Source organism: Gallus gallus, chromosome 4, assembly GCF_016699485.2.
Source record: "Gallus gallus isolate bGalGal1 chromosome 4, bGalGal1.mat.broiler.GRCg7b, whole genome shotgun sequence".
NCBI classification, from domain to species: domain Eukaryota; kingdom Metazoa; phylum Chordata; class Aves; order Galliformes; family Phasianidae; genus Gallus; species Gallus gallus.
Window position 1 is genome coordinate 69,256,236 of NC_052535.1, and position 22,243 is coordinate 69,278,478.

The following is a 22,243-nucleotide window of genomic DNA, read 5'->3' on the forward strand; positions in this document are numbered from 1 at the left end:
AACTGAAATACAAGATGGGAGCTTAGATTATTTGAAAGTTCTTATTAGCTTACAGATAACTTTATACAGTTCTCCATATAAGAGAGACCGGTGCTCCGTTTTTTTCCCCCCCCCACATCTTCAGCTCTACTTAAGCAGTCACTTCCCTACAGTTTCACACATAAGACAGCCACCAATAAAAGTGTTAGAAAAAAAAAAAAAAAAGACCATAAAATCCCTTAAACCCCACCTTCTATCTTTTCACAGAGTTTATGCAGGCTTTGCAGAGGACACGTTTCGCAGAGCTGGGGCTGTGCCTTGGAAGTTTGTTGCACAGCAGCTACAGTGAAAGCCTGTTTCAATGTCATCATGATTTCATCAACCTAAAAAGAACAGAGAGCAAAAGAACAATTTCACTTCTCCACAGACCTTCTCCTTTCCCTAACACAAACACAACCTTCATTCAGAATGACACTGCTGTTTGGGAAGGTGCATATGTTAAGCAAAGAGGAGTTGTTTGTGTGCAGAAACAGCACAAGAACTCATAAGGACAAAAAAAAATTATTGAAGTCACTTTTTCCAGCTAATCATTTTTATTTTTGTGGTATAGTCATAGACACTGCTTCTATCTGGGAATGTTTTCTTGTATACGATTAAAAGAAAAAAAAACACCAAAAACTCAAGGCTACTACAGCAGTGAGGCACTGCACTGACCCATAGCACAGCCCCACAGTTGTGAAGATATCCAGCAAAATATAGAACACAAAATGACAATAGGTCTCTCTTTTCTTTCACTTACCAGTGCTTCATCTGTACACTGAAACACATAGCAAACAAAGTGGAAGCCTCCATTTTCTGAAGACTCTCTGCAGATGAATCCAAAGTGATCCACATGTCTAATTCCCTATCACAAAAACAACAGGAATAAAGTGGTCCCATCTACGTTAAGTGTTTTGTATTTGTTTTTTTCCTATTAAAAAAGGCACGTAAAGTCAACAGGATAGCAGAGACATCATCTATCTATGTTACAGCTACATTAAAGTCATAAGGTCATTAAAAAAGTCTCCTCTGTTACAGAACCTTCAAGATACTTTTAAATTTCACTTGTAAGATGCTTCGTTTTGTCGTAAATGGGATTGATTACAGATCCACTGGAAAACACTCACAAGGATAAAGAAATACTACTCAATATGTATTTTACTTAATGTTGGAGACAGCAGTGGAGGAACATCTGTTCCTTTTCCCTTGTGCTTAAGTAGACAATTGTTTTAGATTTGTAAGAGCAAATAAAGCAACAATGAAAAATCGATGCACATATATATATTAAATCTAAAAGCCTGGCTATTTAAAAATGAAAATGGTTTAATACATTAAAGATGAATCATGGAAGCACTATTGCTTCTAAAATGCATACAATGTCAGGAACAATCTACTTGAACAGTAGATAAGCATTACCTGCTGATAAAATGCTAAGGAAGTTATTTAATTGCTGGAATTTTTTCTTTTAGGAAATGACTTTCAGATGAGTAGGATCAGGTCATACCTGTGCATGTCTCCTCAGTGCACAATTTGTGGTTAAACCTTATGATGAATGCCATGCAGAGTGGTAGAACTTACTTATACAAATACAGTTACGCTCAGTATCCTTTTGTTACCTTCTAGCTATCATAGTACTACCATATCACAGTGAAGCAAGCTGTTACATCAGAAAGTCACAATAACAACTCACAACGACCAGAAATATCATAGAATAAGAAATTTCAGTGAAGGTCAAGTAATCTCAAGATAGCTGGCACGACATTTTTTTTCCTCTTCTTTTCCCTGTTAACTCAGCAGGAATTTCTGAATATTCTCTTTGTCATTTTATCACAAAGAAAATATTTCTTAAAAAACACTGAAACAGAATACTTGTATAAAACAGAAGAGGCAGGTAGCCCAAAAAGAATGCATAATAGCATCACACACTCTACAGCAACTCAAACATTCTATCATTCAAAATACTACCAATAAACCCTCAAACCATGACAGTTGAATAAAGGAAAATAATACATATAAATACCCAGTTTCTCAGAGTGTGATATTTACACATAGACAACAAAGGCTTTATCACATAATCAGGTACTAATATACCACAAGAACAAGCAGATCAGGACACTGAAATGATATCAAGCCCTCAGCTTCTCCAGCTCTTGCTCCGCTGGATGCCCAAGCTAAAGCACTTTAGGGGGGTAGTTATATAATGCATGAAAGGGTTGATACAAACTTCTGTGCCCTTTCTTTAACAACCCTGCCCACCATTCTTCTCCTGAAAGCCCAATCACTGCAGTGGAGGAAGCCCACCTGGGATCACGGCCCTGCTCACAGAATTGCAAGGTACCAGCAGCAAGCAATTGCTCTCAGCTGTTTCAGATCAGCAATCTCTGACACTGCCCCAGGGTCACATACTTTTTCCAACTATTTCCAATATCTTACTGGTGAGTTGGGCATTCTGGAAATCAAGCACTGGTTCTGATTTCCTCTATAACTTATCTCCAGTGCCTCCAAGAAAAAGTTAATTAAGAAGGTTCTCGTATGACCAAGATAAATATGTGAGATAGTTCTGGTTAGTCTTCTGAAACGTGCATTCTTGGGGTAAAAGCCCTTGGGTCTGCAGCCCAGGATCAACACTCATCGAGCTGACACAGGATCTGCCCAACCACACGTGCTTCAGACAGGAGGACAGACTCAATCAGACTACTGCCCTGAAAGGCATGACAGTCTGCTGGCCTGTAGGGCATGACATGAAGTCTGTCTCACTAGCTGCTGCCTAGGGAAAGGGCAGAAGGGAACACGGAACGATTTTCTGTGATCAAGGGGTTCTCTTCAAAGCTCTTGATCTGACATCATGCAAACTAGTGAATTTGCTCTGAAATTTTTAGAATAGGTACACATATATTTAATGATGAAAGCTTTCCTCATCAGTTTACTAAAAAAACAAACCATATCAGAAAACAAATAAGCTAGAATTATAGCAAATAATAGCCCTAATATTTAAAAAAATGGGTACATAAACCTATTGCAAACCTTCTAGCAAGATTCCACTATCATTTAGACTGCAAGGCACTGAGGAGAATGTCTCTGTGCAAGTAAGCAAGTGCAGAAGAGTGTAAGAAAGCCAGTGAATGAGGAGGCTCTGAAATGTGCCTTCTCACACACATTACTTCTGCACTGCAGACTGTTGTCTTTTACTCACATGTAATTTATGCTCTTGAAAATTAAATTTAGAGGTATTTTTTCAGAGAACTCTTACAGATTGTTTGTCCCCTCTCATTATCACTCCCTGAAAAATACAGTGATGCAACTGAGAAAATCACAGATTTGCACAACTGTCAATAATGCCTGCTGAAATTGCAGCCAGAAATTACCAAGTTGTATTATTCATCCACCAGACAGGGAAGTGAGCCTTTATCTCAGAAATTACAATGCAAAACACAAGGAAAGAATGACAGTCTGACAGAATTACTGATTAACTGGCAACTTGTAAACAGCAATTACTGAAATCATGTGGGTGAGAATCCATTTGAAAAGCTGGGAGAGAAATATATCAGGATTCACAAGTGGAGAATATATACACACCTTTATTATTTATTTATTATTTGTTTACTTTTAAAGAAAGAACACACGCCCAATCTTACCTGAGAACAAAATGATATTTCCTTAAAGCTTTTCTCAATTGCTACTTTTTTTGTGTCAGGACTGATAAGGTAAACTTCAGACTGGCCAATCTGAAAAAGAAAGAAAAAAAAAAAGCAAAAATAACAAGATGATAACAAGTAACGTCAGAATTACTTTTTTCTCATTGCAAAAATATTTCCTGGACAAAATCTCTGACTTGATTCTAGCTGTACTTTTAAACCAATCAGTGAATTATTACTCAATAAGGAGAGAATAAACAACATTGGTTTGGCATTCACGGCACTGCACACTACTGAAATCTGATTTAATTTCACATTTGAAACATGAGATTGAGAACAGTGATTAATTAGATGACTGTAACGTTATACCACAAGTAATTCATTTCACACTGAGAAAATGTATTAACACTCTTGTCTTCGTTTCCACAGCCTTGGCATACACCATATTACAAAAGCTACTCAATAAAATGCCCCAAAATTTAAATCCATGTGTGTCTCTAGTTGTATTCCACCCCATTTATTTACTTACTGGAGGGAAGAAGGAGTTGGATTTCATGTATTTAAGATACTCATAACATCTAATTTAAAGGCTCTAACTATAAAAATGAAGTTACTGGAGTGTATTTTCTAATCTAATTTAATCTGTAGGCCATTTGCACAGCAGTGACTCAAGAACTGATGCAAACTTTTGATGGCTGAAGGCTTTTTATAAGGTTTATATTTTATTGTCTCAGATTTCTCAACTCTTGGCAATACCTTTGTAATATTTTAACAGATTATGTTCAGACTCCTAACAGTTCCCAGCACATCAGGAAAGTCTGCTAAGGGTAAGTCTTGCCTTAGATTTTAAAAAGAATCCTGATCTATTCACAACATGACTTAGATAAATTTGCTGAAGCTTCAACAACCACCAAATCCCAAAGAATGAGTGTCACCAATACAGCTGCAACTTCATGAAGATGTGGGAGGGAGAATCCTGTGTGTAAAAGGGCAGAGTGAGATGTGCCACCTCTTTGCATCTAAAAGCAGCCCTGCATATTTGCCTTCCACCTCTTCCTTCATTTCAGCCCAACACAACCATTTTCCCCAACTGCCCAATGATTTTCTTCTACTGTCCCCAGGGCTGACCTCATGGGTGTCCTAAGGGCTTTTCCTTCTCACACCTATTCAGGAGCCTATCCCTCTGCCTTCCCCTTCTTCAGAGGCTCACTCTTAGCGCAGCCCCAAAAATGCCTTTCATATTTGGTGACAGGACAGTAGAAATCATCAGAAATGAGCTGAATACTATAAAAACAAAACAAACAAAAAAGCCAAAGAGAATGGCTAGAGAAGCAGTTCTTCAGAATGAAATTAAAAATCCAGACTGTATGAACCAGGCCAGGAGAGTTAACAGATAGCTGATCCAAACATTTTTCACACCTCATAGACCAGACTCTCCTCTAATAGGCTTGGGAAAAACCCAGATTTCTTGAACTGAGAAGATACAAACAATTGTTCTCCTCTGGCTATGAAGGTACTTGTGATCATTTCTTATGTAGCCACACACTAACTGATGAGTAAAGAAGAAAACCTGTGCACACCATATGCATACTCAGAAACTGATGAATGTGGGGGCTATCCATGAACTCAGCTGTGCCATGAGCTTGTGGGTCATGAAGCAGGGTTATTTTACTTCCTTATATTCAACTAATTTCAGACTAGCTGAATGGCAAAAGAGGGATAATAAGGAGGCAAATAAGGGGCATTTACATCTTCTGTGTGAAATATCTGCTCAGGAGAAGGTAAAGATGGAATTGTTTTTACTAGAATGCAAAATTTCACTCCATCTTCTTCCATTCCTCTCTCTGCTACCACCCTGACACAAGCAAACAAGTTTTTAACCAGGTATAGCTAACTACATCTCTTACTGTTACTTCTTACAGACATACAACCTTGGCAATCTTCATTCTAGCAGCAGCTCTCTTTCCCTCCTCCTAAAAAAATGCTGTTACTGCTCCTAAAAACTCCCACCCCCAAAGCAGCTGACAGATCTGAGATGAGCTCGTAACAGACAGCTACTGCAGTCAGCTCCACATTTGCATTATAAGATATTATGAAATATAAAACATGATAAGTAAATTATAAATCAGAAGGATTATAAGAAGGAGCACATAGCACAAATCTTCTTTACTTCTTTCTAAGGTCTTTAAATGGTACTTTCACTGCTTACTAATCATGCTAAGAGCACTGCCAGCCACACAAAAGCAAGACAGCAGCATACATAGTGTGGAGTAGGCGAGGGAGTCACCGTACTACTGTATTACACAGACATTAGGAAGCTGAAAAGCCTTCATAAATTATGCTGCTTATCATAGGACATAAATTCTGCTAGCCCACATCGTGGTTCATTTCTTCTGCCCTAGTTACATGTAATTCATTCACCTGTAAATTTATTTCTTCTCTTAACAGCCAGGGTAATTACACATACTGTGTTGCAGTTGTGTAACTAGAAACTAACTTCTAACTTTAGAAGCCCAACATATCAGAAAGTGCTGTTTTAAAGTATGTAGCACAAAGCTATTTTAACTGCATAAAATAATTTATACTGACAGGTAGCACTTTATAAAGAAGTAGGCGAGTTTAGTTTTAGCTCTGGTAATTGCAATTAAGTTATTAAAGAAGTAACTGCCATCTGCAAGAAAAAGAGCTCTGCTGTTTGCCATTCCAAACTCCAAGATGTGAGAACACCACCATTAGCTGAAATCTTGCTTTACCGTAAACAACATTGTCCGGTTTTCTGCAATGTCTGTTGGCTGCACAACGCTATGTCCATAGATAAGTTGACTTTTTAGGTTTAGTGAAATGGCATCTTCTTCAAAAGACCTGACAAAGCTGTTACTCCTATGGCTTCCCTCTTGAAAATCCTTCTTAAAAGCCAAGGAACGAAGTCCAGGTTGGGAAAAGGATTTCCTAATTGGCCTTTTCTCCTCCTCTTCACCCATCAAGGGTTGGAAGACAGCCCGAAATTTGTTGCTGAAAGAGAAGCCTCCGGAGTTATCGGCAGTTTCATGTTGTTGGGATGAGGAGTCGGAATCTGATTTTTTTGTACAACTCGCATGATTAAATTTCTCAATGCATTCATCTATGAGTGCTGGGGGTGCATTTTTATGTGCTACAGTCACACGTCCACAGAACAGCACCTCAAACTTTTTGGCAAAAGGGTCTTCAATATCTGAAAGATTATTCTGAAACTCTTCTTGACGAGCGATTTTTCCAGCTTGTCGAATAGAGCTTATAATCTCAGGCACCTGTAAGAGGAAAAAAAATCCACAAAATTAGCATCGTGCTTTATGACAAGCAAGCTACAACACGAAGAGTGGCTCCCTGCTGTAACTGTTCTTAAACAATGGTTTTTACTTTCTGAAAGACCAACCGAAGTGATCCTGTATTTCTCCAGCAGATCTATGTTACAGTAAGGTAAAACACTGACCAGATAAATTGCCCATTTGTTCCACCATCAGGAGTTCAGCATCATCTATGTATCATCAGAAGAGCACTGCTGGTGCCTGGTGACGTTGCACTGCTCTGATTCACCTGAGACAAAGGTTCCTCGGCAGCACACGGTGCTGCCACAGGGCCATGACCTTTGCTTACAAGAGAGAATTCTGCCAGCCTCTTAATTCCCCTCAAATTACTTTGAGAACAGGTCATACCAAGCGTGGCCGTTTCCTGACAGATCAAATGTTCCCCATCAAGAATCAAAAGCTTACTTCACAAGTGTTTGGCTGCAGACAGCACAGAAGGAAGCCAGAGAGCAGCAGACTAAAATCCAGGGAAGCCATCTTCTCAAGCAGAGAAGGCATCCCTGAGCCTACAGAATGCAATGGAGATGCAACCTCTATCTTCTTCAGACCTCTGTATGGCTTATCAGAACACAACAGTGTATGTAAACCAACAGAGGAAACAGCACAGGACTTGGAGGAAAAAAAAAAAGCTACACAATAAAAAGTGAGCGTACTCCAGGTGTTCATAAAGACTTCAGTGTGATCATTTGAACAAACAAGGAATCACACATACATAAAGCTAGCAGATTTTCAACAAGAGATGACGAAATACCCAGTGTGACTCAGGAACCACTGCCTCACCCTTGAGCCATCAGCTGATCCCACAGGCAGGACAAAGGGGAAGGTAAACGCAGGGTCATGGCTGCAGGAGGATGCTCAGGCAGCTTAGTGCTTCATTTTTTAATCACATATAAGAAGAACTTAATGGTATAACAAACCTTTATTATCTCAAATAGCATGCATTTGCTCTGTAGTCAGCTCAAAGTCCACTTCAGTTTTATTCACCACACAATTTTTTACCCATGTAACATATTAGGATGACAATGAAGCACGAAGCTTTATTCTAGGCATATTTCAAGCTGCAGCTGCTGTAGGACTTTCCAATAAACATGTTTAACCCTGATAGGCTCACCAACTAGTTTTACCTCTCAGTGACCAGAACGCACCCAGAGCTCCACAGTCCCTCCTCTGCTATTGCTGAGCTCATAGCAGCTGCAGTCACAGTGTTTCCTGGAATATGCTCATGATGCCTAGGCCAAGAGCATCAGTCCTCACAGCAGCAAAGCCTGCCATGATCACAACCAGGATGAAGTTTCCTTAGAACAAATTGTTTGTACGGAAGGTGTGCAGCAGTGCTGCTGCTGCAAGGGTTATAGCTGAGGTGAAGTCCAGACCGCACACTTGCTATCCATCACAGATGCACTGCTACTGAATGGGATTTCTTCAATGGTTTTGGTGTTGAACACTGTAGGCTTTGGCAAAGCTGCAATTCAGCAGTAGACAGAGGTCACATACAAGTAGTAGTTAGAAACAGAAACTGCATCACTCAGAACTACTTTGCAGCAGTTAAAAACCTTCACAACTCAAAAGACCTAGTGGGCCTGCTGATGAAATCAATATTTGTGATTAGGCAATCAGTGCAATATTGCCATAGCAGAAGCAGCAAGTCACCACCTCCAGTTCATGTGACACTTTTGTACGTTAGATGTTCATCTCTTTTCATTAATGAGGACAAGATGCTATGGTGAATAAGAAAAGAACAAAACATTTTTTTCCTGGAACTGCTCTTGGTTTTACCAAAGCCTGTGCTCTTTTCACCCTCCTGTGCCATTCCAGGCCTTTTATGCAGTTATTTGGAAATGAAGAATGAACATGTTTTGTTCTTCTCTGACCCTGGGTCCCTCAGCAAACAGACCTGGATGCTGAATACATGGAGGGTAATTAAATGTATTTTAAAAATGGGAAAAGAATAAATTTATGATGTGTAAATTAAATTTATCTATTTTTAATTTTTAAACTACATGGCTCTATCCTGGCAAATGTTTATCTACCACAGATGATTTTTTTCCAGATTAAGAATCACGTCACTGGGCAGTTCAAGGGGAGGTGAAGTTTGGGAGCAGCCTTTGCTGTAGTGATCATGAAATGGTGAACTTAAGGCCAGTGAGAGGAGGGAACAGGGCAGACATGATCACATGATCATAGAATCATAGAATGGCCTGGGTTGAAAAGGATCGTAATGATCATCAAGTTTTAACCCCCCTGCTCTGTGCAGGGTTGCCAACCACTAGACCAGGCTGCCCAGAGCCACATCCAGCCTGGCCTTGAATGCCTCCAGGGATGGGGCATCCACAACCTCCTTGGGCAACCTGTTCCTAATATCCAACCTAAACCTCCCCTGTCCCAGTTTAAAACCATTCCTCCTTGTCCTATCGCTATTCACTCTTGTAAACAGCTGTTCCCCCTCCTGTTTATACGCCTCCTTCAAGTACTGGAAGGCCACAATGAGGTCTCCCCAGAGCCTTCTCTTCTCCAAACTAAATAAGCCCAGTTCCCTCAACCTTTCCTCAAAGGAGAGATGCTCCAGACCTCTGATCATCTTAGTGGTCCTCCTCTGAACCTGCTCGAAGAGCTCCACATCCTTCCTGTACTGGGGTCCCAGGCCTGGAAACAGTACTCCAGGTGGGGCCTCACAAGAGCTGAATAGAGGGACACAATCACCTCCCTCTCCCTGCTGGCCACCCCTTTTTTTAATGCAGCCCAGAACACAGTTGGCCTTCCGGGCTGCAAGTGCACACTGCTCGCTCATGTCCAGCTTCTCATCTACCAGGACCCCCAAGTCCTTCTCTGTAGTGCTCTCAAGGAGATCATCCCCCAGTTTGTATAAATACCTGGGATTGCCCTGATCCAAGTGCAGCACCCTGCACTTGGCCTTACAACTTTGGTGATTCCACGATCCTAAGTGACAGGACACAAGGAAATGGCCTCAATTTGCACCAGGAAGATCTAGATTGGGCATTAAGAACAATTTCTTAACAGAGAGAGTGGTCAAGCCTAAAAATAGGCTGCCCAGGGAAGTGGAGGTGTCCCAAGTTCTGAAGGTATTCAAGAGATGTGCAAATGAAGGGCAGGGTGTAGTGATCGGACAGGTCAGGTTGGACTTGGTGATCTAGAAGGTCTTTTCCAACCAAGATGAGTCTATGATTCTACAACCCTGATCTTCAGGAGAGCAGGCCTGGGTCAGCTCATAGCTCTAACTGGAAGAATTCCATGAAAAACTGCAGTGGAAGGAAGTGGAATCTAGGATTGCTGGTTGATTTTCAAGAATCAGTCCCTCCAAGAAAAGTCCACCTCTCATCATGGTACCCAGTGAAAAGAAAAGAGGCAATGCATACAAGCTGAAATACAGGAAATCCCACCTGAATGTAAGAAAAAATCTTTCTGATTGGAAGGGTGGCCACACATCAGCACAGGCTGCCCAGAGAGGTCGCAGTCCCCAGCCATTGAGATACTCAAAGCCTTCTGAAAGCCTGACAGTACACTGCCCTGAGTAACCTGCTCCAACTGACCCTACTGTGACCAGGAGGCCCAACAAGATGCCCTCCAGAAAACAGGCCCTTCCCATCTCAGCCTGAGGAGTCAGATACCAATATCTCTACAGACACACGACTAATTGTGTCTACTGATCTATGGCAGAAGTCTGTTGTTGACATGTATGATTTCCTTCTGCTGCATAAATTCTGTCTTCTAGAATAATTCTATTCTTAAGTGTTTTCTGACTTGTTTCTCAGTATAAATATGTAATTAGTGGTAAAGATTATTCCTGTAATCAGCAAAACAACTTCTGGAGACCTAAAATTGTTTCCCTAAAAATTATTTATGACTACCTAAAATTACTTCCCTGAAACCACAAAAATAAGCACAGAACAACAACATAAGCCACACTGAAACATTACCAAACAGATCTTCTCATGAGCCAAATAGGACCGATGAACTGAAAGTACAGTTGAAACTGAACTGAAAGAGGAGTTTCTATAACCTCTAAAACTAACAATGGACCGCTGAGATTATTTTTTAGAGTTATTTCTGCTATGATTAGAATGTTTACTTTTCAGAAGCAAAGCACAGAACTAAAAGATTGAGTGAGGTTGTGATTTGATTCTTGGGTAATCACACAAAACACAAGCCATGTCTACAGCTTCCTGATGCAGATTTGTGTGTCGGTCAGCTCCTATACCATGCACCAAAGCATGAGAAAAGGCAATCATTTGTAAGCACACACAGGTTCAGTGCATCTGGAAAACAAGAAACAACTCCTTCCCTTCACAGAAAGTGAAGCTGCACTTGCATTTTTTCCCTCTGAAACCAGAAGTCACTCTGAAGTTTACATATAAACATACAGTAAGACATCAAATGTCTTCAGCCTGTCAAAGGAAACCATATGACAGAGCCTGTCATAAAGAAACCATTTTAATGAAGACAGACCAGTAACAGCTGAATGTGATTTCTGCCTTTATGTAAAAAAAGACTGGACTAAGAAAAGGGTCCCTGTTTCTTTAATACACAGTAGGTGTAAAAACAAAGCATGCCACAGAAGGGGAACCATAGCATACCAGCTGGTCAGGACTAGGTGGGGAAAAAAAAAAAGAAAAAGTTGGGATGATCTTACATGCAACAAAGTCTTTGCAACTAAAGAGCTATTGGTCCCTTCTAAAGGCTTCAGATCAGTGAAGGGCTCGAGCACAGGCTTAACAACATTGACTAAGAGGTTTTGTATAAATTACTAGAGATCTGTGTTGTCAGGAAGTGACTTTATACACTATACTACATAAATTCATGCAGACTGAAAAGAACTAGGATAAGATCTTGAGTTGAACCTCTGAAGATACCACACCAGTGGCTGGAATAGAGCTTTAACATTTCACAAAGCTCTTGAACGAAGTAAGTATTTTGCTTAAGCAAGTTTTGCCTGCCTACTCAAGCACAGAGGACACATTATCTAAATTATTTTAAGGGTATTTACTTGCCTTCTTTTTTGTCCATAGGAGGCTCAATAAAATATGTCAAGAAGTCTGACTCATTGCTTACTGTTAATACCATATTTTCTCTATTTTATTATGGAGTGTTGCTACAAGAAAAATACAGTTGACGGCAAAATATTTTTGGAGAACCTACCTGGTTCTATCAGGACATATAGCAATGATGGTGGGTTTTTTTTGTTTTGTTTTGTTTTTTGTTTTTTGTTTTTTTTTGTCATCAACATAGTATTTATTATCAGGGAATACTTTGTAAAGTAGCAAAATGTGAGAAAGGGAAATTGCAATACATACAAATACTTTGCTATTTCATATTTTTATTTGCATTTTTTAAAAAGATTGCATGAAATCTTTTATTTTAGGAATCTGGTATTTACTGAAAAGCAATTGGTCTGTTTTCAGCATACTTCAAACAGAGCACTTCCTAAGTCAACACCAGTGGTCAACTACCTTTGTTTGAACTGTATTTTTCCCCACTCAGTGGACGTGAAGCTTATCGGTTTCAGATCTGAAGTACGTTAATTTATAGATTTCACTGATTACAAAAAATGTTGAGAGACTGCAGAGTTATTTCTTTCAGAATCATAGAATAATTTAACTTGGAAGCAACCTCTGAAGGCGCTATTACCCAACCCCATGGCCTCCGGGTCCCAATGAGAAACCTACTGCTTCCACAAGCCACGGCACCATCAGCTAGGATTTCCTCTGTGACAAGTCTCGCCTACTAGCTTAACCAAATAATGAACTAAACACACACAGAACCAATCACAGTCTTTAATCTCTCACCAAAATTAACAAGGATGTATTCAGAACAATAGAATTCCCTTACATTTCAACATAAATTAAAGGTAGAAAAGGTAAAAAAAGGTAAACTTTCAAGTTCATTTCCATTCTAGTGAAAGACCTTTTATATTCAGGTCTTAAATGTCCTCATGGCATTTTATTACATTGCTTGGAATCCGCACTACAGCCCCCTTGACCTCAATGACTTTCTTCAGTCATTAACCTCAACTCTTATTTTCCAAATATTCAGTTGTTTGGAGTACTTTAATTACTAGCTTTCTTCTTCTACTATTTGTTGACTTTTATGCCTCCCGCCAAGATTTATACAGACAGGGAGGCAGAAAGTTTATAGTTCCTCTATGCCCTGGATGACGACAGTGCTTCCCAAGCTTCCACCACTTTATTTTTATGTACATAAACACGCTGTGGTTCCCATCAAAGCAGGACTTGTGCCAAGTACTTAAACCTGTGAGAGCATGGGATCACCTTTGCTCCACCATTTCATGTCTCAAAGTGTTTGACCCAAACTTTTGCTGCTGTATGCACTCTACTCATCTTATTAACAACTAACTTGCTTCTTTCAGCAACTTTACCAGCTGTTTATGTTACTCTGTCTCACAGTTCTGTACCTACCACCAGCAGAAGTCAATTTTAATTGCATGGGTTAAAAGCAGAAGGGAAGCAGAATGACAATAATCAATAATGGGCAGCATCATTTCTCTTTATAGTACCCAATACACATGAGGTGTCTCATGTAATCAGAGAACTTGTGGGTAGCTTTTCACAAGGAGAGCAAGCTGGAGCAAGCACACAGGACTGCAAGGGGCAGCACCAAGAGCAAACTGCCAGGCTAACTGCACAGCAGGGACGTGGGTGAGGAAGGGCTGTGACACCAGACTGTAAAGCACGACAGTAATAGCTTCTCAGCTTCCATAAGGGAAATCTCAGTGGCTGAATATCACCTCAGACCTATGAAAGGAAAAGTTATCATGCTTCGTATCTACCTATAGGTGTGGTTTGCTTTGCTAGCATTTGAATGGGCATTACAAAGAGAATGGGATAAATCAGAACACTGGGGCTGACTGAAGTTTTGCCAGGATGTATGCAGGAAACTGATGAACAAGAATGCACTAAAAATGTTCTTTGTGGGGCACAAAAGAGTCATCTGCTTAAACCTAGATCCTTTTGACCTGGAGCCTGGTGGCTGAGTGACACTAGCACACCTGGAAATTAGTGACAGCCACCACCAAGAGTGGAGCTCCACATAGCCCACGTGCACTCTTACCGTTAACATGTTATCATACAAGTCAGAAGTGTGACAATACTTCCTACAGGTCCACAAATTGCCAACTATAACAGATGGATGGACAATGTATGGCATGCTGACTCCACACTATCACATGTGCTTTATTACAGACAAATCCCATCTTGAGAAGTCTCTTCATAGCTCCTTAGACTAATGAAAATAGTTACACTTTTGCAAAGTAAGACCATTTGGAGAACATTCCACTTAACTTAAAAGGCACAAAAAAAGTTACCTTTCCTTTCTAAAAAACAGTATCTGCAGAAAGCTTTTATAGATTATTGTAAACAAGTTCAGAAATAGAACATAACTGTACTCAATGTTCTAGCAAAACTGGACCGATCTATTTAGTGGTGGTGTTTCCTCCCTGAGAGGTGCATTTTGCTGACACATTTGAAAGTCTTTTTTTTTTTTTTTAACAGCTCTACAGACACACCTTCCTTAAAGTCCAAAAGACCACAAAATCTGGCAAGTTTCCACAAATAAAATCATAGAATCACCAGGGTTGGAAAAGATCTCCAAGATCAGCCAGTCCAACCATCTACCTATCACCAATATTTCCCACTAAACCATGTCCATCCATGGATATGTACAACATCCAAACATTTCTTGAACACCTCCAGGGACAGTGATTCCACCATGTCCTAGATTGCTGATTACCTTTTACTCCTCTCCATTAAAAAAAAAAAAAAAAAAGCTCAAAAATAAACTGCAGTTAATGGAACGCCTCCATAGGGTTTTAGAGCAGCATTGAATACAGAGGCATCTCACTGGATCTGAAGGAGGTACTCCTACAAAATCTGCTTTTGGGAAGCCTATCAGCATACTTTATTCCATACCTGGGAAGCTTATTACATAGTAGCAATTCATTCTTCCCCAGCCCCTTTCTCTGCTTGCAGTACAAACCATTCCTTTTCATCTTGTACAGCTTTGTCAGCCCCTCCATTCAGTACCATAACTTTCAAGCAACAATAAAGCAAATCAACAGGTATTTCAAGTAACAGGTTAACATATCCACAGCGCTACCTTCTCCCTCATTTGTTTCAAAGTTTTCTTACCATAGAATTTTACAAATGAAATGACAATTGAAGATGTAACAGTGACTACCGGTCATACCTGAAGGATTCCTGGCCGACATTTTACAAAGTGACTAATTAGCATGGGGACAACAACAGTTGTAAAGCAATAGCTAGATACATCTGTGCTCGTTCATTATAAACAGACATTACATCTTTTTAGTTTTGGTAGTGTAAGCAGCTCTCTTACAGGGTCGAGAAAGGCCTAAGACAGAGCTGGAGGCTCAGGATAGGTAACAGAAGGAATCCTATTCTTAGATGGTTATAAATGGAAAGAGTCAGTGATGATATTTGAAAGTTTTCAGGACAGGCCTTTTACCTTTTTTTTTTTTTTTTTTTTAAACTAAAATGTAAGAAACAACAGAATTTAAAACAGGAAATGAGTTACTAAGGAGATTTTTGGGGGAGAAAGAAAACCATCAGATTAAATTCCAATAGTACAACAGAAATCAGTTTATCTCCCTGTTTCCTTACCTCTCAAGCTTTTATCACAGTTAACAAAGTAGGTACAACTGGCAAAATAGGGCAAATTTCAAACAATAATAAGCCTCAAATTGTTCTGTCTCTTTTAGCAATATCCAAACTCCAAACAAGAAGGAAAGAAAACTTGAGTTGTCATATATCCTCATTACAACTGGAGTTATTTCCAATATAGGCCTCTTTGGCAGCTGATCCAAATGAATATCAGAAATGCCCCTCCTCCAGAATTTTATTTGGAAGTTTTCATTGGGGAAGGAGAAGGAAATGCTATGAACAACTTTGACTGGCACAATGTGCAAGTTAATCTGTGTTGCTCTACTTGCAACAGAGTTAAACAGCATCTCTCTTATTCTGCCAACACGGTAAAGTGGCCTGAGGGATGAGAAAGCCCCACAGTTGTCCTCCCTAGGACTGTTTGGGGTAGAATGTGATGTTTTTCATGGGAAGAACCTTATTCAGACATTAAGTTTACTTATAGAGGCCCCAGGGGAACCACAGTGCAGAAGGCAATTAGCTTCTTTCAGCATTCTGCTGAACTGGTACAAAATACAAGCAAACCAATATGTTCTTGGAGAAACACGGATTTGCTGCTTTGTTGTGTAATAACAGATTGCAGCTGCCTCAGGTCAACTCACACATGAGCAAGACTGGAAAGCAACATTTAATCTTCCCATGGACATTCACTTCACAAGAGATAATGCCTTGAAAACAATCCAATTTCCACTTCAGAAAAGCAGGTAGAACTTCAGTCACCTTCTCATGTGACAAGTTACTGTGAACAACAAACATAATTAAACCTTGTTAGCTATATAATTCTGTGAAATCCACATGTATGGTTTATACTGGTTTTTTTTCCTAAGATACATTGTAAATCATCACAAATAATGTATTTGTTTCAAATTTACTTCATTTGAACATGAAAACTGAAATTAGTTGTTCGCCAGCCTTTGTTTCCCATACAAATGGCCTTCCTAGTAACAGCTAGGTAACTTACAGAACTAACAAAGGTTGAAGCTTAATACAGTTAATGCTAATGATTTTTGACCAGGCACTCCTAATGCAACAGAATTGCAGAATTGGAGAAGGAGGAAAACCAATATAAAAATATACCTGAATAGCCCCCCAGACCTAACAAGACCCTTAATAAACAGGGAACATTCAGGAAAATTCTTAACAAGCTACAGAATTAAGCTCTACTTGGAATTTTGAAATGACCCACTCAGAGAGAGCTTACTGACTTAGCGTTATTTATTATGGGCTGTTCAAACTAAAACATTTATGATACAATTTTAATGAAAACCACTCAGCCTTTTGTGAAGAAATTTAGCTACAGTAGGATAGGTCATGGTTCTACCACCCCTGGAAATAGTTTCTAAATCATTATCAAGAAGAGTCCACAACACAGTGCATTCCTAAAGACTTTCTGCATTTATGGAAAGCCACTGATGCAATGTTAATGGGCAGCAATGCAAACAGAAAGCCATTTACTCAAGATCCCCTCCATTAAGATATAGCCAGATCACGAGGGGAATTTGCTAGTTTTTCCTCCGAAGAATCATGGAATCATTGTCCTAAAAAGCAAGTGCTTCCAATTCCTGTTGATAATAGACACGTTAGAGTCTGCTTCTTCTCTCGTGTTAAGTTTTTAGGATGGCCATATGTTTTAAAGTAGGTGAAAGTTCAACTTTTCTTTAAGCTTCTTTCCCTCTCGCATCCAGATTCGACAAAAGCCTTGCAAGGAAAGAGTTTGGAAAAAGCATCTTTGTAGAGCAATTCTTCCACAAACCCTTACAGAAGGCACCTTTAAAAGTTACAATGTAAAACCTACTATGTCAGCATAAAGTGAAGTAAAAAATAAAAAGAAAAAGATGAGATACTAGATATCTGAAGAAGATATTTAATCAGGTATTCAGAGGAATATATCACCATGGAAAATGTGCTGTTTAGTTACAGGCTGCCATCAAGACAGCCATCATGGGTTGTAGAAACGCTTCAACTGTAGAGTTGGGCTACAGACCATCACCCTAAGTCTGGAAGAACACCCCACACAGCACTGCATCACACCCAAGAGCACCTGTCTGGGCTTTTGGTGACTGACTGGATCTCAGTCTGATTGACTGGATCTCTGGACTTCATTTAAAAACTGGCAACTTCACTGGCTGTTCTCTCACTCTTTTAACTGCTACAGGGCAGCCAAGCAGGGACAGTGAAAAGTGAATCTGCATGACCCACAGCAAAACACAGATGTCACTGTCCTTTTTAGATAAAGCTGCACATTCAGCCCTACATGGACAAAAGTTGCCGAAACATTGATAAAAGGTACCTCTGAGACAAATGGAGCTAAGGGCTCATTCCTAAAAGCCATCCCAAGGACAAGCCAATATGCCACCCTAGAAATACCTAAGAACAAGAAGCTAGAAGAGAAATTTTAGCGATGCTTCCGGATTGTGGAACTGGTTCTTCTTGCTGACAAGAGATATCCTATATTGATATCCCATACAAAATTCACTACAGACCTACAGTGACAGATTTCTAGATCTGCAGCCTGTGCCAACAACCATAGAGCCAGACTGATTTGTCTGAAAATGGAAGGTTCTCAAGACATTAAAATATTAATGACGCTCTTCCATCACTACAGTCAGAGCAAGCTAGCTGGACTGATGGAAACAACAAAACTAGAAATCACTCTACAGATACAGCCACTGTGCCTTTCCCAGCTAAGTGTCTTACACTGTTAGCTCAATGTAAGAAGTGTGACCCAGAGAAAGACATGCTGATAAAAGTTTGTCTTCATGCTCATTTCTGGAGCTCCTACTACTGTGTCAGTATTTGATAAGTATCAAATTTTATCTGTATCACGCTTTATTCAGTCACAAATTATAATGATAGAAATAAAAATTCAGCATCTGTTCTGGTTTTGATTGCTATTCTAAACCTACCCAGTTCCTTTAGAAAATGGAATGGTAACTACCAAATGGATGACTACCGAACACTGAACTTAGCTAAGCTGGATAATTCACACAGCTACACCCCTTTCATGGTGACTGAATTCTGACCTTCACTGTATTTCCAGTGTTCTATATTTAAACACTTACTCACCAAGGAAACACAAAAGAAAGTGGTAAGCATTCCACATTTCTAAAACAGATGTCACTGACTTAACAAAGTCCCCACAAAAAGCTGGAGGGAAATACAAGGACGATTCCCTATGGATCATGCTAAGAATCTGGCTGAAGGAAAGCAGTAAGGAAAGGAAGAAAAGTTTTCAAGGAAAGACTCCTTGCACATGTTGCTTTCTTTGACTCAAAGAATGATGTCAGCAGTAGGGACTGCTGCTATTTCAGCCACACCTAACACACAAGTGGAATGGGCTTCTCTGTGTTTGCTCTTTTAAGTGAAAAGCATTATCAAATCGTTAGAAACGCCAAACTGAGACAAAATGCTGCCTGAATTATAAAAAACTACACATTCATTTGTATCCAATTCTGTACTTCACAAATAAAAGTATGACATTTGGGTATAGAACTCCTGGAAATAAACACAAAGAACCAAAAAAATGCAAGAGGCTGTTTAGCTCAGCACTGCCAAATTCAGTGGCCGACCCTATGCCCGTATAACTGCACACTCAGACTGCTCTCCTCAGCCCTGCAATTTCACAGGCTATCTGTACCTGAAAATCCTGTTTGGTTACTGCATATCAAAGACTCCCCCTGGAAAAAAAAAAACAACACTTTTTTTTGATGATGTTGTAAAGGCACAAAGAAAAAAGTCCAAAGCCAGCCACTTCTGAACGAGGAAGAAGCTTCCAGATATTTCAGCAAAGGTGAATTTAATGCATTTTTGAATAGCACTATCAACATTTACACTTAAGTGCACGCTGCCCTTGTAATAGATGGAGATGTATGCTGTTATTCCTTTCACAGTGTTCCTCTTAGGGACAGACAGAAGTCTAATCCCCAAAAACTCTGGACAACCTCCTCAGGCTTGAGATTCTCATATATTTAAGCACTGGTTCATCTCAGAATTTGTTACTGTAAGTCAATTAAGAATAACCAAACCCAATTCAGATGCAACTCAATACAAATAACTCAATGACGAAAGCAAGATTCGGGGGTTAAATTCTTCCTCGCCTCAGTTTCTGCTCCCCAAGTTCCAGCTGGTCTTCCCCTCCATTCCTCTCAATTGCCTGTCCTCCATGCAAACAGGAAGAAAGCTCCTCTCTGAGCACATCTCTTGAGATGTTCTTCACATTTTTCACATGTGTATCTTTACACAAAAAAAGAAAACCAAACAATACAGAGGCAGAGATTATTTTTCCGCCATCTTCCATTACTATTTCAGCTAAAACACATGGACCATAAAGGTTTCTTATTAAAAAAAAAAAAAAAAAGTACTTATATGCAAGCTGTAAGTCAATTAACAGTGTTTCTATTGAAGATTTACTTGCTAAGTCTCTAGTCCGCCTCTATAGTGCATATAAAACCTCATCTTCAACTTTAGGAAATGTTTCTCATCATTTGATTCAAATACTGTAAGCATTCATTGGCCGGCACAGGAAAAAAAAAGGTACCAACATCCCCTTGAAGGAGAGGCTTCTCAGAAATACCACTGCTTCTAAAGTCACAGGATGGTGGAAATTCCAAACTGGAATCATGTTGCAGCTCTGTGAGCTGGCTTCTTCAAAGCAGTGTTTTGCCCAACCTTTCTCTCATGGATATTTCTATTTGGGGAAGCCAGAGTCAAACTGCTGTGTTCATTTGCTCAGAAACATCTCTACTGCACATCGTATTAGCCTTCCAAAAAGCAGACTATGATTTCAAGCAGTGCTTTAGATCATCATATGTAAATCAAAGTTAAACTGCCATGCCACACATACATACAATAAAAATATCAAAACTTAGTTGCACTGTCTGCCTCTGATGGAACCAGGAACCTTCCCTGATCCTGCAGGTTCTCTTGGTGCTTTTGCTACGCTTTGGCACAGAGCACATTTACCACGTGAGGACAGCTAACGGCCCTGATTTCCAGAGAGCTTTTTAGTGAAGGAAAGCGAACAGTTTTCAGCTGGAGTCTAAATGTTTTGTTTTGAACTGCAGAGGACAGGACCTGCATTAAGAAGCAAGATCAGCTACCTCATCGGCCTTGACTTATTAAATCTGGAGGTCAACAATGAACCTGAAAGTGGATACTCATAAGAAATTAATTCAGAAAGACATAAACAATTCAACAGAAAGGCTTTCGTAAGCTGAAATCTGCATGATCAGGAATTTCACTATGGAAAGACCTACATCTCGCTAAGCAGCCCTAATGCACCTTGCAGATGCAGAGGACATTGCCACGCACATGTGTACAGCCACATAAGGGCCGCGTGAGCCCACCTGAATCCTGCACTTCTCCCATGGGGTAAGGGACATGTGAGCAAAGGGAGCGTAACCAGGCTGTGTATTCAGAGAAGGAAAAAGCAGGAGGGAGAATAAAGTGAAGTGGCTCTGAAGAGAAGGTATCTGCTGAGTAAGAGCTGCTCCACCGTGGGACCAACTTCATTGCAAATGCTGAGCGCACATTCCTCAGCCATCGTGGAGCCCCCGCAAGGACGCCGAGGAGTGACTGGCATACAGAGAGCAGCGGGCGTGTGAAACTCTGGCTGTGATCTGCACTTATCTGAGCACTGTCAGCTGGTGACAATGGTTTTACCCCAAAATGAAAGCTGACGGGGAGAAATACACGCAGCGGCAACCTCCCGTTCTCTGGCAGGGGCACGGTGTGAACTCGGCGCTGAAATCTGCCTCCTGTAGGAATCTGAAGTTTCCTGCATTGCAGACATCCAGCCTGGGAGACGAGCAAGGTCCTGTGCCTCCAGCTCAGCCCACTGTGTTCAAGGCTCGGAGATTTCTTCTACAAGAGGAACTGCAGCACTTGAGCCTTCCCACCTCACTCAGTCCTGATTCTCACTTATTTTCTGACTCTTGATACAGTATCCAGGTATTGAAACGGATTTAGAAACAGGGCTATGAGGGTAAATGCACCAGCCTTACATGAGGGTTGTACACCACAGGATACCACCATCATTAATTCATTTCCCCAAATATCTTATCATCTTAGAAGTAAGATGGGTTTAAAACTAAGGCAAGCTTAACAAACTTCAAAGCTTATGAAGCTGCAGACAGTGTCAAAATGAACAGTGAAGAGGGCTCCTTAAGAGAACAAGTCTTGGCTAAAAAGCAAGTCATTCACTGAGGGATTAAAGAAACCCACAGGTGTTCAGCTACGTTGGAAGCTGTGGGAATTAACAGAAGAGCCAAGTCAGTACACTTAAACAAAACACCCTCATAAGTGACTACGATATACCCTGAAACAGCAGGAAAGAAGACAAGATAGGCCTTTCAGAAGAGAAAGGAAAAAGAGGGGGAGGGATTTCTTGCTTTTCCTCATTTTCAGTCTCTCATCCTCTTCCAGAGGCAAACTGCATTTGCAGATTCTGCCCTATGCTATGAAGTGAATTGTCACTCCCACACATTCTCCACTAGAAGCCTATTGGGCACTCATTCAGAAAAATAATAAAAAGAATGGCAAAACATCAACAAGATGA

The 22,243-nt window shown here is 40.2% G+C and overlaps 1 protein-coding gene across 12 annotated transcripts in view; it reads right to left on the reverse strand.

Moving 5' to 3' along the window:
* Window positions 1-22,243, reverse strand: part of TBC1D1 (TBC1 domain family member 1) — a 96,082-nt gene that overhangs the window by 42,877 nt on the left and 30,962 nt on the right. For all 12 annotated transcript variants that reach the window (XM_046940285.1, XM_046940287.1, XM_046940286.1 and 9 more), the window contains 4 exons: window positions 6,407-6,940; window positions 3,654-3,743; window positions 779-883; window positions 230-362 (listed from right to left, as the gene is read on the reverse strand). In XM_046940285.1, the coding sequence (XP_046796241.1) occupies window positions 230-362; window positions 779-883; window positions 3,654-3,743; window positions 6,407-6,940 (862 nt within the window). The remainder of the gene's footprint in view (window positions 1-229; window positions 363-778; window positions 884-3,653; window positions 3,744-6,406; window positions 6,941-22,243) is intronic.